At 44.3% G+C, this 13,704-nt stretch overlaps 1 protein-coding gene across 7 annotated transcripts in view; it reads right to left on the bottom strand.

Moving 5' to 3' along the window:
• Positions 1–13,704, bottom strand: part of ENAH (ENAH actin regulator) — a 104,969-nt gene that overhangs the window by 36,793 nt on the left and 54,472 nt on the right. For all 7 annotated transcript variants that reach the window (XM_036016152.1, XM_036016153.1, XM_036016155.1 and 4 more), the window contains one exon: positions 13,522–13,699. In XM_036016152.1, coding sequence (XP_035872045.1) covers positions 13,522–13,699 — 178 coding nt within the window. The remainder of the gene's footprint in view (positions 1–13,521; positions 13,700–13,704) is intronic.

The raw sequence follows: 13,704 nt of genomic DNA, 5'->3' as shown, positions 1-13,704 counted from the left end.
CTGAGGAATAGGGAGAAAGGGCTTCTATCAAAACAAGGTGACACCAAAATTAATTTTTTTAGTATTACATTAGTGACATTCAAAACCTTACACCGGTAATTTTCTACCAAATCCCAAGGAAATCCTTTCCACCATGATCAGGATTCCCTTCTTCCACTGGCACGAACCAGGAACAACGAACAGGCTAGAAATGACTGACTTCGCAAGGACGACGTAAAGGCAAACAAGAGGGCATTGCAGATTTCCTCTAAAACTGCCTGCTTCAAATATCAGAATTTATGCTAACTGAAGTTTGCAGAGAATCAGACCAAGCCAATTAATATTTAAAGAACGCACACTGAAAATAGCAATAAATCTTAAAATTCAAGATTTTTAATCATGTTTAGAAATTAGATTTGATATAGTCGAACAAAGTATAAATCTTGTTTTGAAACTATATTCAGCAGGTATTTTTAAACACAAACAAAATACATAAAGATTGATAAATGTCCCCTTCACTAAGTACTTCCCACCATCCAGTCTATTATTAAAGTTGCATGCACAGTATTTACAGTAATGACATAAAAAAGACCACAGACATATATATATATATATATATACAATGTCTGCCAAGCTAATCAGATCATTCCAAAGGAGATAAACAATTTAGAATGTTTTAAATAATTATATTTTAAGTTTAAACTTGAAAGAACTCTATCTTACCAGTGTCTGTAAATGACTTTTTAAAGCCTTTGTTAAACAAAGGTGCCTAGTCTTCAGGGTTTACCCTTCAGTTCCTTTAACGCATATTTAAGGGAGGGGGGAACAGAAGGCAAATATAAACACTTACAAGAAAAACCTGAGAAATTATCTCGTCTCTGACAACAAAGAAACCACCACGATCGATTACAGATCATTGTGGCAAAAAGTCATCTGACCATTGTCAGAATGCAGGTAAACCACTGTTACTGCATGAGACAAAACACTGTCACCCAAAAACTCCCAGTCTTGTCAGTTTCAAGTATTGTGCACCATTCCCGCACTCGGCATCTTTAAGCGCCTTCTTTCTAATGACTTTTACTTCTTACCGTCATGTAAGAGAAATACTGATCTAAATTCTGATACAGTTGCTTGAATTCTACTGCAGTTTGCATTCCCCAAAGATACTAAATTATTCATTCTGTTATATGCATACAGCTAGCAGCATTTCCTGCTTAATACTGATGCTGTTAACTCCTTCTTCACTCAGCCAGGGGAAGAGGCCTGAATGTACCGAAAACCTTCCCTGTCCAGATTGAGTAAACTCAGCAAAATGATGATTACAGCATAATTAGTTTCAGTACAGGCATCGATGGTCCACACAGCTCACATTTTACCTATCAAAGGTCATTTTTCTCAGCCATATTAAAACAGGCTTAGGGCTGAGATAGCCTGGGATGGGCCCTCATGAAAAGCATGAACTGCGTATCCAAAAGAAGCAAGATTTAACATTCATTTAAACTTAAGGAGAAGAAAAATGGCCGTGGCTATCAGCTACTCTAACCTTAAATAGTCTTGTCACGGTTGTCCATTTATTTCTAATGTAGTCCGTAAAACGGCTATTCCTCAGGCTTCTCCCCTGCCTTTTAACATTCTTCACCATTAACGGTTTTATACGAGCAGGGAAATGCAGAAACCTTGAGTAACATATTAACAGCAGAAAATGAAGGCTATTTAGACTGGATCAGCATTACCATATTATATTGCTACACAGAATTACCACCATACACCCTCAACATTCACGTTTCAAACATCAGAGGTTCCCACCACAGGCAGTTGGCCCCAAGGCAATTTGTAATGCGGATGGTGCGCCTCTCAGCATTTTTTCCGAGGATGAAATGAGGTAATGTTTGCCCAAAGCTGGCTGTAATTTGATTTGCACTCTAGAAAGCTGGTCTGTTCAGTGAGCACAGCCCTGGCAGCCAAATTAGCAGCGCTCGCGCTTTTAACGGTCAATAAGGCCCCCCAGGTAGGACCCCCGTGGCTGCAAAGCTCGACTGCATGCATTTCTGAGCGAGAACGAGAGCAAACGTGCTGTGTTTGTTGTAAGGTAGCTGGAGTGGACCGGAGGCAGACACTGCAGTGGTTTGGCTGCCCTCGCTCAAAAACACAGGCACCGTGGGCAGGCGAGCTGATGCAGTCACTGGGGAAAACAGTGCGGAGGTTCCTCCAAGAGTAAAAATAGAACCACCACGTGACGTGACCCAGCAATCCCGCCTCTGGGTGCCGATCCAAAGGAAATGAAACCAGAATCTCAAAGAGACACCGGCGCCCCCACGGTCACTGCAGCATCACTCACAGTAGTAAGTGCCCGTCAACACAGGGACGACAATGGAGACGGATGCACACGGAGAGATGCATGGAGATCGAGATCGAGATCTGCAGGGTCCGGCACAAAGAGCGCCCCTTCTTTTAACTACAGAATCTTTTCTTACAAAATCACAGGCATGTGATTCGGTAACCTAACAATATCACATGCAAGCACACCGTAGAACATTTTAGGGGAAATGTTCAAATTGAAACTGTAAATGATTACACGTGTATCATTACCCTGCCAACCACGCTCACGCAGGCCTTACTCCTGCAGGGCCCCGTGCCCCCTCAGTCCTTATATGTCCGGTCTGGTAGAGGCAGGAGGTAAGCGAGTGGCTGCCAGGAGCTGGGAGGTATGGAGGAATTGCATGGAAGAGGGCAGGGGGGCGGGGGTGCTAATGATGGCTTAAGGACAGGGGGTCTCTTTTCAGCATGACGACAGTGTTCAAAAATTGTGGCGATCACTGCGCAACCCTGTGAATACACTCAAAACCACCGAATCGTGCCTTCTGAATGGGTGAGCTGCGTGGTACGTGAAGACAATAAGGCTGTTTTAAAGAGTGGGTTGTGTGGTGTTCTCCAGCTCAGCACTGACTACAGCACAACGCTGAAGACATCTCAGTGCCTATTACTTCTCCATTAATCTCCGGGTGGCAGGATTTTAGGTCATTTTACCTTCTTCCCTATGCTTTTCTGTACCGCTGAACTTTTCACAGTGAGCACAATCAGCGGGGAAAAGGCCTGTTCTCATCTGAAAACCAAGTGCTGTGCTGGAAGTGAGAGGTCGCGTCCGGCGGCGCTCTAACCGGCTCCAGTTTCCGACCAGAGAACTGACCGTGAACAGCAAGGAAAGTGACTCCGCTGATCAGTCCCACGTGACCCAGGCGTCTGCACGGACCGCAGAGCCAGGACCTGGACGCCCTTCCCGAACCCGAGAGCCGGTCTGGGAAGGTGCACGGCAGGTCCTGCCGCCAGGCTGGCTGGTCAGCAGGAATCAAACCGCAGGCCCCGCCTGGGTCACGACTCTGAACACATCTCCATTCAGGAGGGCGCGTCGGAAACCAGGGCTGCCCTAGTTTAAACGGGACGGCGGCCGCGTCTCCATGGGAACCCGGGGGCCCTGGCTCTGCTCCTTTCTCCGCACAGCAGCTCCCGGTACTCCAACCCGGGAGGCAACTTGTATCTCCGAGACAGCAATGTCCAAATTTACTTCTTAAAACTCAAAAGTACATAGATTTTTAAAATGAAATAGTTTTTAAAAAACAGTTCTGTTGAAAACAAAAAAAAAAAATTAAGCTGGGTTTGTTCCCATTCACGTGGAGTTGGTTAAATAAAATCACATTAAGTACAGTTACTGGTGTGGACTGTCAGCAAGAACATAAAAATAAATTTGTTCTACAAACTAAGCACCATTAACTTCTGTCTCTGAAATGTAATTACGCCCCTAACAATATGTATTTTATTTTACTATTCTTTAAAAAAATGTAGTCTGAGTTGGTAGGTCATAATCTTGGCATACAAATTCACATGTGATACAGGATGTTGTTTAGATGAAACACGAATATTCAGACAAACACACAAAACCTTAAATTAGGAGAGTCATGTTCCTACTCTTTAAGACTCAATAAATGTTACTCAATAAAGTACTTCTTTTTCAGGAAAACTGTGCACAAAATAGTTATTGACATATTTTAAACAATATTTTTAGTATTTTAGTTCCATCTGCAGGCTTCTATCATTGCCCTTTCTTCACTAGACATTTTCCATGTTAAATCTTGGTCTTTTACTTCCTCTCCCTCGAAAAATAAAAGATACAAAAGTAACAGCAATTCATTGTTACATAAAGACGGAACAAAATGGGAGAAGAAAAGGAAACTTCAATACCAGCTACAGCCTCCAAGGAAACACATTTTGAAACCCCAACACCAGCTGGCAGTGACTTGGGGTCTTTCCAACGCACTGTGAGGCTGCTGAATTATTACTTTACATTATCTACTCAGAGTCAGCTGTCCGCCTCACCAGACTTCAAGGAGGGTGGGTAGTGCTTGGCATATGCTAGGTAACTAATGCAATCTTCAACACTACACTGGAGTTTTACAGAGTGGATGCAACTTAAACAGAACCCATGAGGGGTGCATCACGTGCTAGCTGTATACAAAGTAGCTCTACATTTATTGATCCACCTAAATAATGCAAATAGAGAATAAGCATGAGAATGAATGACTCTGTGTATAATTTTACAATAAAGGGGCAAGAAAAAAAAAGTACACAACCAGAAATATTTAAACAGAAGAAAATGAAACGATCTTGGTAAAAAAACCACCTTCATGGTGTTGGAAAACTGGAGGTTCCTGGACGGCCAAATTCAGCATAATGTCAAGAAACAGCCCAGAAAATCTAGATCTGAACTTTTTAATGGACTGTGAAGTTGGGATCCCACAAGCTTCCAGGAAAAAAAAAATAACTGTTTAAAAGAAAGCGGGAAAGAGGTCTGGCCCACAGACAATTCTCAGGGTGCAGAAATCCAGGAGAAGGCAAGCTCTCCGCCCCCCCCCCCCCCCCCACTCTCATGACCCAAAACAGCAGAGGGCAGGGCACGGGAGCACTGTTAGGGGCGGGTGACTTCACAGAGCAGGGCGTGTCCTTCGACCGGCAATCTGGGGGTGTCTCCTCTGGGGACAACATCGTACTACACTTGTTTTTAAGCAAATCAAGACTATCCGCTGGCTGCAGGGATCATACACCACCCCTCATTAAAGAAAAATAAAATGCACAAAAAAATACAGGTGAAAAAGTTGTAAATAACACTTGCTTGCTCCAATTCACACTTTAATGAATAAAAGGATAAATTCTGGCAGAGGAATCATTGCTGAGCCTATGGACAAGGTGGAAATATCCCAGAGTCCCGAAAACTCAGCTCTTGTCTGGAATGTGATACTTGAAAATAAAACAGTACTATCCCAACTGAGCAAAAGTACCTATTTAAGAGGGAAAATATATAATTTGAGCTGATTTACCAAAAGAATAGTATCCCTTTGGGGCAGTAAAATAGTTACGGCTCTCTAAGAACAAAATTCTAAAGATTCAGACATCTGTTCGTGTAAATAACACTATACATTGCTGCTGCATTAAACAGGCTCAAGGGCTGTTTATGCACCACATCTCAGTCCAGTTAATAAGACTGTATGCTACATTAAGTATGTGTGTGTGTGTCTTCTAGCCTTCAGCAGAGACACTTTGAATAATTTGATCTTTATTTTGCAAATCAAAGCTGCCAGTGTCACCATGTTAGCACTGTCACTAACTGTGGCTCTGCCCAATTCCTTACACAGTGGAGAAACGAACAGTTTACAGTGTTTTGATAAAAGTCAGTCCCAGAGCAGCGAAAGAAGGAAAACACAATGCAAGGACCTGGATGCAGGAGAGGTTGTTCACTGAACGCCTCCAGGGTCCAGAAGGACCGGTTCACGAAGGAGCCAGGAGTCACACTGAGGAGGAGTGTGTCCCTTATCCTCCGAGCAACGGAAAGCCACCGCGAGACTATGTGGTGCACACGACAGCAGCCAGGCAGACATCTCCCCTGCCTCCTGCCAGTATGAGGTCCGCCCCAAGGAGACCAGAGCCCCGTTCCCTGGGAATTAATGTCACTAATGTGGTCAACACCTTCCAATTGGCTTAAGGAAATTTTAAGTAGATAGGCACCAGTGACTCTTAATCTTCGATTTAGTCTAGGGTGACCACAGTCAAGATCAGGTCAGCATCTGCCCAGGAAACTACAAAATAAAAATGGATTTCTTCCTACACGAATGCACTGTCGTCGCAAAACACCCCTGAACGTTTCCAGAAAACAGATGCCACTTGTTTCTACCACGATCGCCTCCGAAACCAGAAAAGCCCACAGAAAGAGCAGGTGCACCTCGTAAGGGTTATTTCCGGTGCCTTCGCACGAGCAGGGTGCCGTGGTTGCTTATGCGGCTGCTCATTGCCACTCCGTACACTGTCCTCATGTTTTTGACCACGTCTTACTTTCTCTACACGCTCAGCAGAGCCTCCAGATCAACAATTCTGAAGTATTCTTTTTTGCTTCTCTCATCGCACGCCACGGTACTATGGTACCTTATTAAGAGTACAAATAGCCCTGGCTGGTGTAGCTCAGTGGATTGAGCGTCAGCCTGCGAACCAAAGGGTTGCCAGTTCGATTCCCAAGTCAGGGCACATGCCTGTGTTTCGGACCAGGTTCCCAGTAGCAGGCCCATGAGGGGCAACCACACATTGATGTTTCTCTCCCTCTCTTTCTCCTTCCCTTCCCCTCTCTCTAAAAATAAATGAATAAAATCTTTAAAAAAAAGAGTACAAATAATTCAGTTCCCTGTGGTTTTCTTCTTTTAGATTATGAGACCATCTAGCTCTTAGGAACTTTTTTAATGGATTTTATGAAACAAGTCCCAACATTCTTCACATATAAAATACTGATTTCAAAGATACCAGTATTTAATAGCATCCTCCAAAGTCTGATGAGCATTTCTGTATCGTGCCCAGATCACAAGCCAGGGACGGCCGGTGTTAGTTCAGAGGCTCGGCGCCAGTGTGCACACGCCCTTTCTGAACACGAACAAGGACAGCCCTTCGCACTTGGCCTCCAGGGGCTGCCTTTTCAAACCAGCACCGGCTTTCTGGTACAGCCTTCTTCCCACCACTGCACTGGCTCAACACCGTGCACTGCATCTCTGTGGCCCATGGCTCTTTGCTGGGCCTCAGACAGGGTTACGGTTGGGCCTCAGTTCCCCTGCAAGAGAAGAATCCTTCAGGGCAGGATTTCAGCCTAATGTCCCCTTGCATACAGAGGTACTCAAATGATAGATGAATTCATGAATTTTCTTGGGGAGGAGGGGCCACGGGACATAATAAAATATGTCTTTAATAAGCAGTAAAGACAAAAAAGAGGTCAGGAAAAATCTTAGTCTCTCTACTTTTTATTCCTCTACGTAAGTTAATCTGCACAGTAGAATTTTCTATGTATTTTTAAATATTAGCATTCAAGGATAACAGTCTATGGTTTAGCAATACGAATGTCTTTATCTCACTTAATTCCCACAGTGATTCCCTAACACGGGCTTTCTCGTGATCCATGTCTCACACACGGTGCAGCAGCAGCGGTTCAGGTTCAGGTTCAAGGTCAGGGAAGACCACCTGCCCGTGGGGGGGGGCGGGGAAAGAGACTGGAGTCTCCCGACTCCCATTCTAAGTTCTCTCCACTGAATCACAATCGAGACCTTAATTTTACTCCAAAACTGTAAAACACAAAGTAAAACGGAAGTTCGTCTCTTTCCTCCTTTCTCCCCCTGAACGGACTGCCCGGAAAGCCTTCTCACGTGCGCTGTGAAGGTCTTGCACTGAAAAGCAGAGACACAGAAAAAGCGGCCTGAAGGGGGGAAGAGCCAGCCCCGGCCATGCCTTCCTTGCAGGGCAGGGCCAACGGGAAGAAGTCCCATCTGTCCACGCCAACCTTCCTATAACCGGACGCTGGGAGTGACGGCCCCCACAGACTGACCTCGCAGGACCGTGAAGGCTGTGAGTTTGAAAACGAGGGAGACAGGGGAAGCGGGAAGCATGAGAGTGAAGCACCCACAGACAGACTGTCCCGCCCCACCCCCCAAACCTGTTTAAAAAGGTTACTTTCCCAGTAGGGTTAGCTGACTTAGGAAAGCTCAAAGGGAAAGACACTGTCCACGGCTGCCTTTGGGACCCTTCATGACCCAATTTCGTGTGACTTTATTATGCTGTATGATTTCACGTGTTAAAAGCATTAAGGAAGTGCCCCCCAAAAGTGCTCTGCCAAGAATCAAGTGTGATTTGTCTGCGCAACATTCCCATTCTCCCCCTCCCCGCCCCCGGCTGGTGGAACCGTCTTCACGGGCGGGCCTTCGCCCAGAACCACACATCCCATCTCCTCCGCCTCCTGGCCCGTCCGTCGCATCCCACTGAACAATGGAAAGAGGACGAGCTGCGACACCAGATCTGGGGACACACGCCAGCTCTGCCGCTGTCTAGCTGTGGGCCGCCGGCCCTTGGGCAAGCCCAGGGACCTTCTACAAGCCCCACTCGCATCTCTGAAACAAAGACAATGCCACCAATGTCGTGCAGCTGTTATAAAGGTGGTCGGTAACGTAGGTGCCCAGTTAGGAACTGGCACAGAGCAGATATTCACGCCTCAGACGTGCGTGAACAGCTCGATGAGAGCAGGAGTTGAAGGCCTACAGCAACAGCTTGGCAGGTAGAGGAGGCACTAAATAAAAGTTAGTCATGTCCCCTCCTCACTCTTTTTAAAAAATATTTTATTTATTTTTAAAGAGAGGGAAAGAAAGGGAGAGAAACATCCAGGGACCTGGCCCGAAACCCAAGCATGTGCCCTGACCTGGAATCGATCTGGTGACCTTTCAGTTCGCAAGAGGACACCCGACCAGCTGAGCCACACCCGTCAGGGCCTCTTCACTCTGTTCCTTTCCTCTTTATACTTTGTCGTTTCAGGCTTCATCTTTCTCACCAATATTACCACCACGGTGTCCTAAACTGATCTCCATACCCACCACCCCATTACACATTTGCTCTAAAGCACAAACCTGATTCATCGCATCAAACGTTTACTTAGCACCCCGCAATGCCTGGACCACCGACCGACATAATATGCACACTTCTCAGCAAGAATGCAAGGTCCTCCCCAACCTTTCCAGCCTCATTTCTCAGGATTTCCCTCTCCCCACACACGTTCTCGGGCCCCCGCCCCCCACAGTCAATCTGTTGTGTCCCAACTGCTGCACGCGCTCAGGCCCCCACACCTACCCAGAATGTTCTCATTCGAGACACAGCTCAACCACCATCTCCTCTCTGGAAATTTCCTTAGCCCTGGAATTTTCTTTAGCATTCATTCCAAAGGCCTTTCTGCACCCTTCGTCCACAACATTTCCCAAACTGGTTTCTAATTCTGCTGGCCTTGCTTCTCGTAGCCCCCACCCAGCTACGACACCCTGGAAGGCAGAGAAGGGGCCGCCTCATCACTCGCGTGTGCCCCCAGCGCCTGGCACGGCCGCTCCGCTCCCAGCAGGGTCGGCTCCCGCGACAGAACCCTGCCGCTGCTCTCACGAATGCCGGCAGCCTGGAACAGGAGAGCGTTGCTACGGACACAAGGTATTTCTAGAGACTTTTGGAGACGTCTTAAAATCCAATTAATTTTTTTTTTAAATCTCAAAAAGATTAAAAAACGCTGAGATAAAACTTACACGGATGCTCATATCAGAAGGTATATCAGGCCAAAAAGTGTAAGGAAAAAATAAACAGATGGAAGCTCAATATTTATTTATAAAGCCTAAAGAAAATTTCAAACATGAGGGCATCTTTGACTGTGTTCTCATTTTCAAGAGATATTTTTAGAGCAAGAGCAGTTTTGCCAAGGGCAAATATTAAGGAGTTCCTCTCACAAAGAGGAAACCCCGGTTGAGCAGAACACAAGCAGTAGAATAATCTTACTGGCTATGCCTATGAGTTTCCTTTTAAAAATACATTTAAAATTATTTTCTATTTTCAAATGATTCAAACATTTTTCCAAATGAAACACCATGTAAATTTACCTCTGCCAATCATTGCAATGACTGACTCTATATTTCATATAATTCATAACTATCATCTGCAAAATTGCTACACAGGTACCTGATAAATAATACAGAAATACAAAATATCAGTCTGAATAATGCATTTTCAATGCATCTGTTTAAAGATGCAATGCATCGAGTCGGTTTCCATTAGACAACTGAAAGAGAGAAACTGAAGCATGTGGCATAAAAGGAAGAACACTGTTTCAACTCTTTTCAAAAACGTTACATGTGATTTGTGTTTAAATTCCAAATATAACTCACTGTATTTAGCACCTCCTGTACTCTCCAGTATATTAGATAATTGCACACCGAGTTAAAACAAAATAAAGGAAAACATGTCTGCCACCCACCCTTCTCCCAAGAAACGGAAATATGAAACACACACAGAGCACCTTGTAAAGGTCAGCAGGATGCGCCCCAAAGAAAGCTATTTTTTTCTCCATTTAAAAAATTTGTCTGAGGATTTAGAGGACTTAGGGAACAAGGGAGAGAGAGGAAGGGAGAATTGTGTAATTACTGGTTTTGGTAAAAAAGATAGGTTAGTAATTTTCTAATCCTGCTCTGGAGAACCACGTACGTGCCTCGGCAGCTACGGGCTCCCAAGCCCCCATATCCATCAGAGAAGCTCCATTTTTCTGGGTCTGTCTATGCACGGGGTCTCTGAAAAATAACTGTCTGAACAAAGGTGTCCGTGACTTTAAAAAGTCTGAAAATCCCTAAGAAGGATTCACCAATATTCAATGTATAATATTGACATCAACACCTAATAAAACAATAAACAGAACATTCATATGAGCAAATGCTTTTTAAAAAACACAAAAAAAACAGTAAAACAGTCCTGGCTGGTGTGGCTCAGTGGACTGGGTGCTGGCCTGCGAACCAAAGGGTTGCCAGTTTGATTCCCAGTCAGGGCACAAGCCTGGGTTGCAGGCCAGGTCCCTGGATGGGGGCATGAGAGAGGAAACCAATCCATGCTTCTCTCACACATTGATGTTTCTCTACTTCTCTTTCTCCCTCCCTTCCCCTCTCTGAAAATAAATAAAGAAAATGTTTTTTAAAAATATTAAAAAATGTTAAGACATTAAGTAGGCATGACTAATATCTGTAGTTGCTTTACCTTTATGAATAAATTCCTTTTGCCTTTGATTAGAGACTTATCGGGTACCTTGTTTAGGGAGGGGACACACAGGTTAACCTTTTTCAACTTGGTTTTGGCAGAAAGACAATGGACGGTTTTAACAAGAAACTGGCAGCGAGCCCAAAGGGAACGGCGGTGGAAGGGAAAGACATTTCTGAAGACTAGGGGTGACACTGCTGGGTGTGTGTGTCTGGGTGGGTGCAGGGGGACTACGGAATAAACCCAGGCAGGGGACACACCCATCCTACTTCGGTGGAGATCTACGGAAAAAAAATTAAGTCCTTCCCCAGGGACGCTTCTGATTCCTAGCATCCTCTTCCTCCCACGCCCCCACTTCCGAACCCATCAACGGCACCAAAATCAGAAAGTCCTGTTAAACTACAGTGATTTACGAAAAGTCCTTTTCTACACAAATCAGACTTTGGAAAACACCAACCACTTCATACGCTTTGTTTTCTCTGATGAAAAAGCTGTAGACCCAAAAGCATCTTTGCCAATGATTTGGGCCATGATGCCAGCAGATGACAGGTGACAGGATGGGCCAGCTTCTTCCCCCTTTCTTTCTCTCTCCTCAGCCTGTGGTATTTTTTACAGGCTCAGGTCGTGACAGAGAAGAGAAGAAAGTTCCAAAATTGTCTAAGAAGGATCTACTAATTTGTTCTGCCCTTCCAAAATGCTGGTGTAAATGAGGGGCGATTTTCTCACTTGCCAAACTTTTTATAATATGGGAATTACAGAGAATGTCATTGAGTCTCTCCATATCAGGACTCATTAATTTGAAAGGATTAAGATCAGAAAAAAAAAAAACATTAATTAGCTTTATACATTCTGAAAGCAAACTGTGTGACCATGCATTGATTAAAACACATGCTTTCCATTTGGTTAAAAAAAAAAAACTGGTAACAAGATAACAATCTTAACTTTAAATTAGTAACGTGTAGCTCCTAACATCAGTAAACACTCTTGAAGATTTAGAAATTAAAATCCTAGTCCGTTCCAAATATGGAGAGGCCAAATATGACTGTGACACATACACTGTCGAAACGGTGGTCCTTTAGTTGCCCTTTAATTATGTTACTGTGTAGTTGGCCCATTTAGTAAGATACCAAGAACCGCAACTCTGGCTTCTGCCCTGCGGTAAGGCCGTGGTGAAGGGAAGGCCATCCTACGCCCACATCAGAACGCCGAGATAACACCGACGTCTGTGAGGCAAGCACAGTGACCCAGTCCATCTACACTCCAAACTGTCCACACGCAGACTTCTCTGTCTACTTTCTGGACTTCCTGACAAACCAGGAGAAGTTCCAGTGGCCTGTTTTCTCGAAACAGATAAGCCAGGAGAGCTACGTACCAATCAGTTATACAGATGCTAGTGTCCTCCAAGGAGATCTAACGCAAACCACCTTGAGGCATAATACTAGGTTTCCACCCAGATGCCGAAATGTCTTCTTGCACCGAAATTCACATTTGAAATAAACTAAAACATGGAGATGTTTCAATCCTTTTTACAATAAGGGGCAGAATAAATAAAATTTAATTGATCTATAATAGGTTTTGAAATTCTAAACCTTCAACAAAATATCAAATTTTAATCTGTGTATCCTTCCTTTGAAGATGTATAAATAAATTCTGTTTATAGAACATTTATATCATGTAGATCACTACTAAATATACAACAAAGTCAAATCACATTTGTATTGTTTTATATATAAACAGTTTCTGAGTATAAAAATCTCCCCAAAGAGATAACAATACACTGGTGCATTTCTTCTTGTTTTTTAAACAAAAAAAAAACAAAAAGAGAGCTCATCTCTGACACATACACAATCTTAAACTCTGGAGGGGTTTTTAAGTGAATTATTTCTACATAGCTGTCTAACCAATATGCTGTGGCAGGGGAGATGCAATTCACAGCTTGTACCACCTGAGGGCACTCCTAAAATCTTGAAATGACTTTTAGAATCAAATTTGTATCTCCTAGGATGAAGGATTATCCCCCTCCAGTCCTACTGGAGGTTCGAGGCCTTGGTAGTGGCTTAAAACACATTTCAGAAACCACGTTTCCTCACAAAACCTGAGGTGAGGATGAATGTGCATCACTTCTACCCGCTGCACATTCTCTGGGCCTCACACCCTTCCGACAGAAGTCGAGGGTCCAGAGCAGGTCCCAGATGACTTCCAACGAGAGTGTTTGAAAGTCACCAACGGACCAATCTCATACGACTACCCTGACACACTCCGAGTTTACATCAGCAGATAAAAGTTCACACTTCTGCAGAGAATAACAGAAATTCAAGAATCACTTCGGATACACAGATGATTTACAAGCTGGTCAGAAAAGAACTGTTTTAACTCAGACATGGCGCTTCAGTTCAAGGGCACAGGCCCAGCACAGGCGCTTACCTGTCTCCTGTGAATTCAACACTTCTAAGGCATGCATCATGGCACTTGCAAAGACATTGGCATCCTCTTTGCTGCCAAAGTTGAGACCGTACACCTGTCTAGCATCTCGCCACTGGTGGAAGGTCTGCGTAGCTTGATTGTACTTCAACCCTTTAGGAATGGCACAATTTATCACCACCTAAA

Source organism: Phyllostomus discolor, chromosome 15 (genome assembly GCF_004126475.2).
Source record: "Phyllostomus discolor isolate MPI-MPIP mPhyDis1 chromosome 15, mPhyDis1.pri.v3, whole genome shotgun sequence".
Taxonomy (NCBI): domain Eukaryota; kingdom Metazoa; phylum Chordata; class Mammalia; order Chiroptera; family Phyllostomidae; genus Phyllostomus; species Phyllostomus discolor.
Note: the sequence above shows the minus strand (reverse complement) of the source record. Positions and strands in the feature narration are given on the sequence as shown.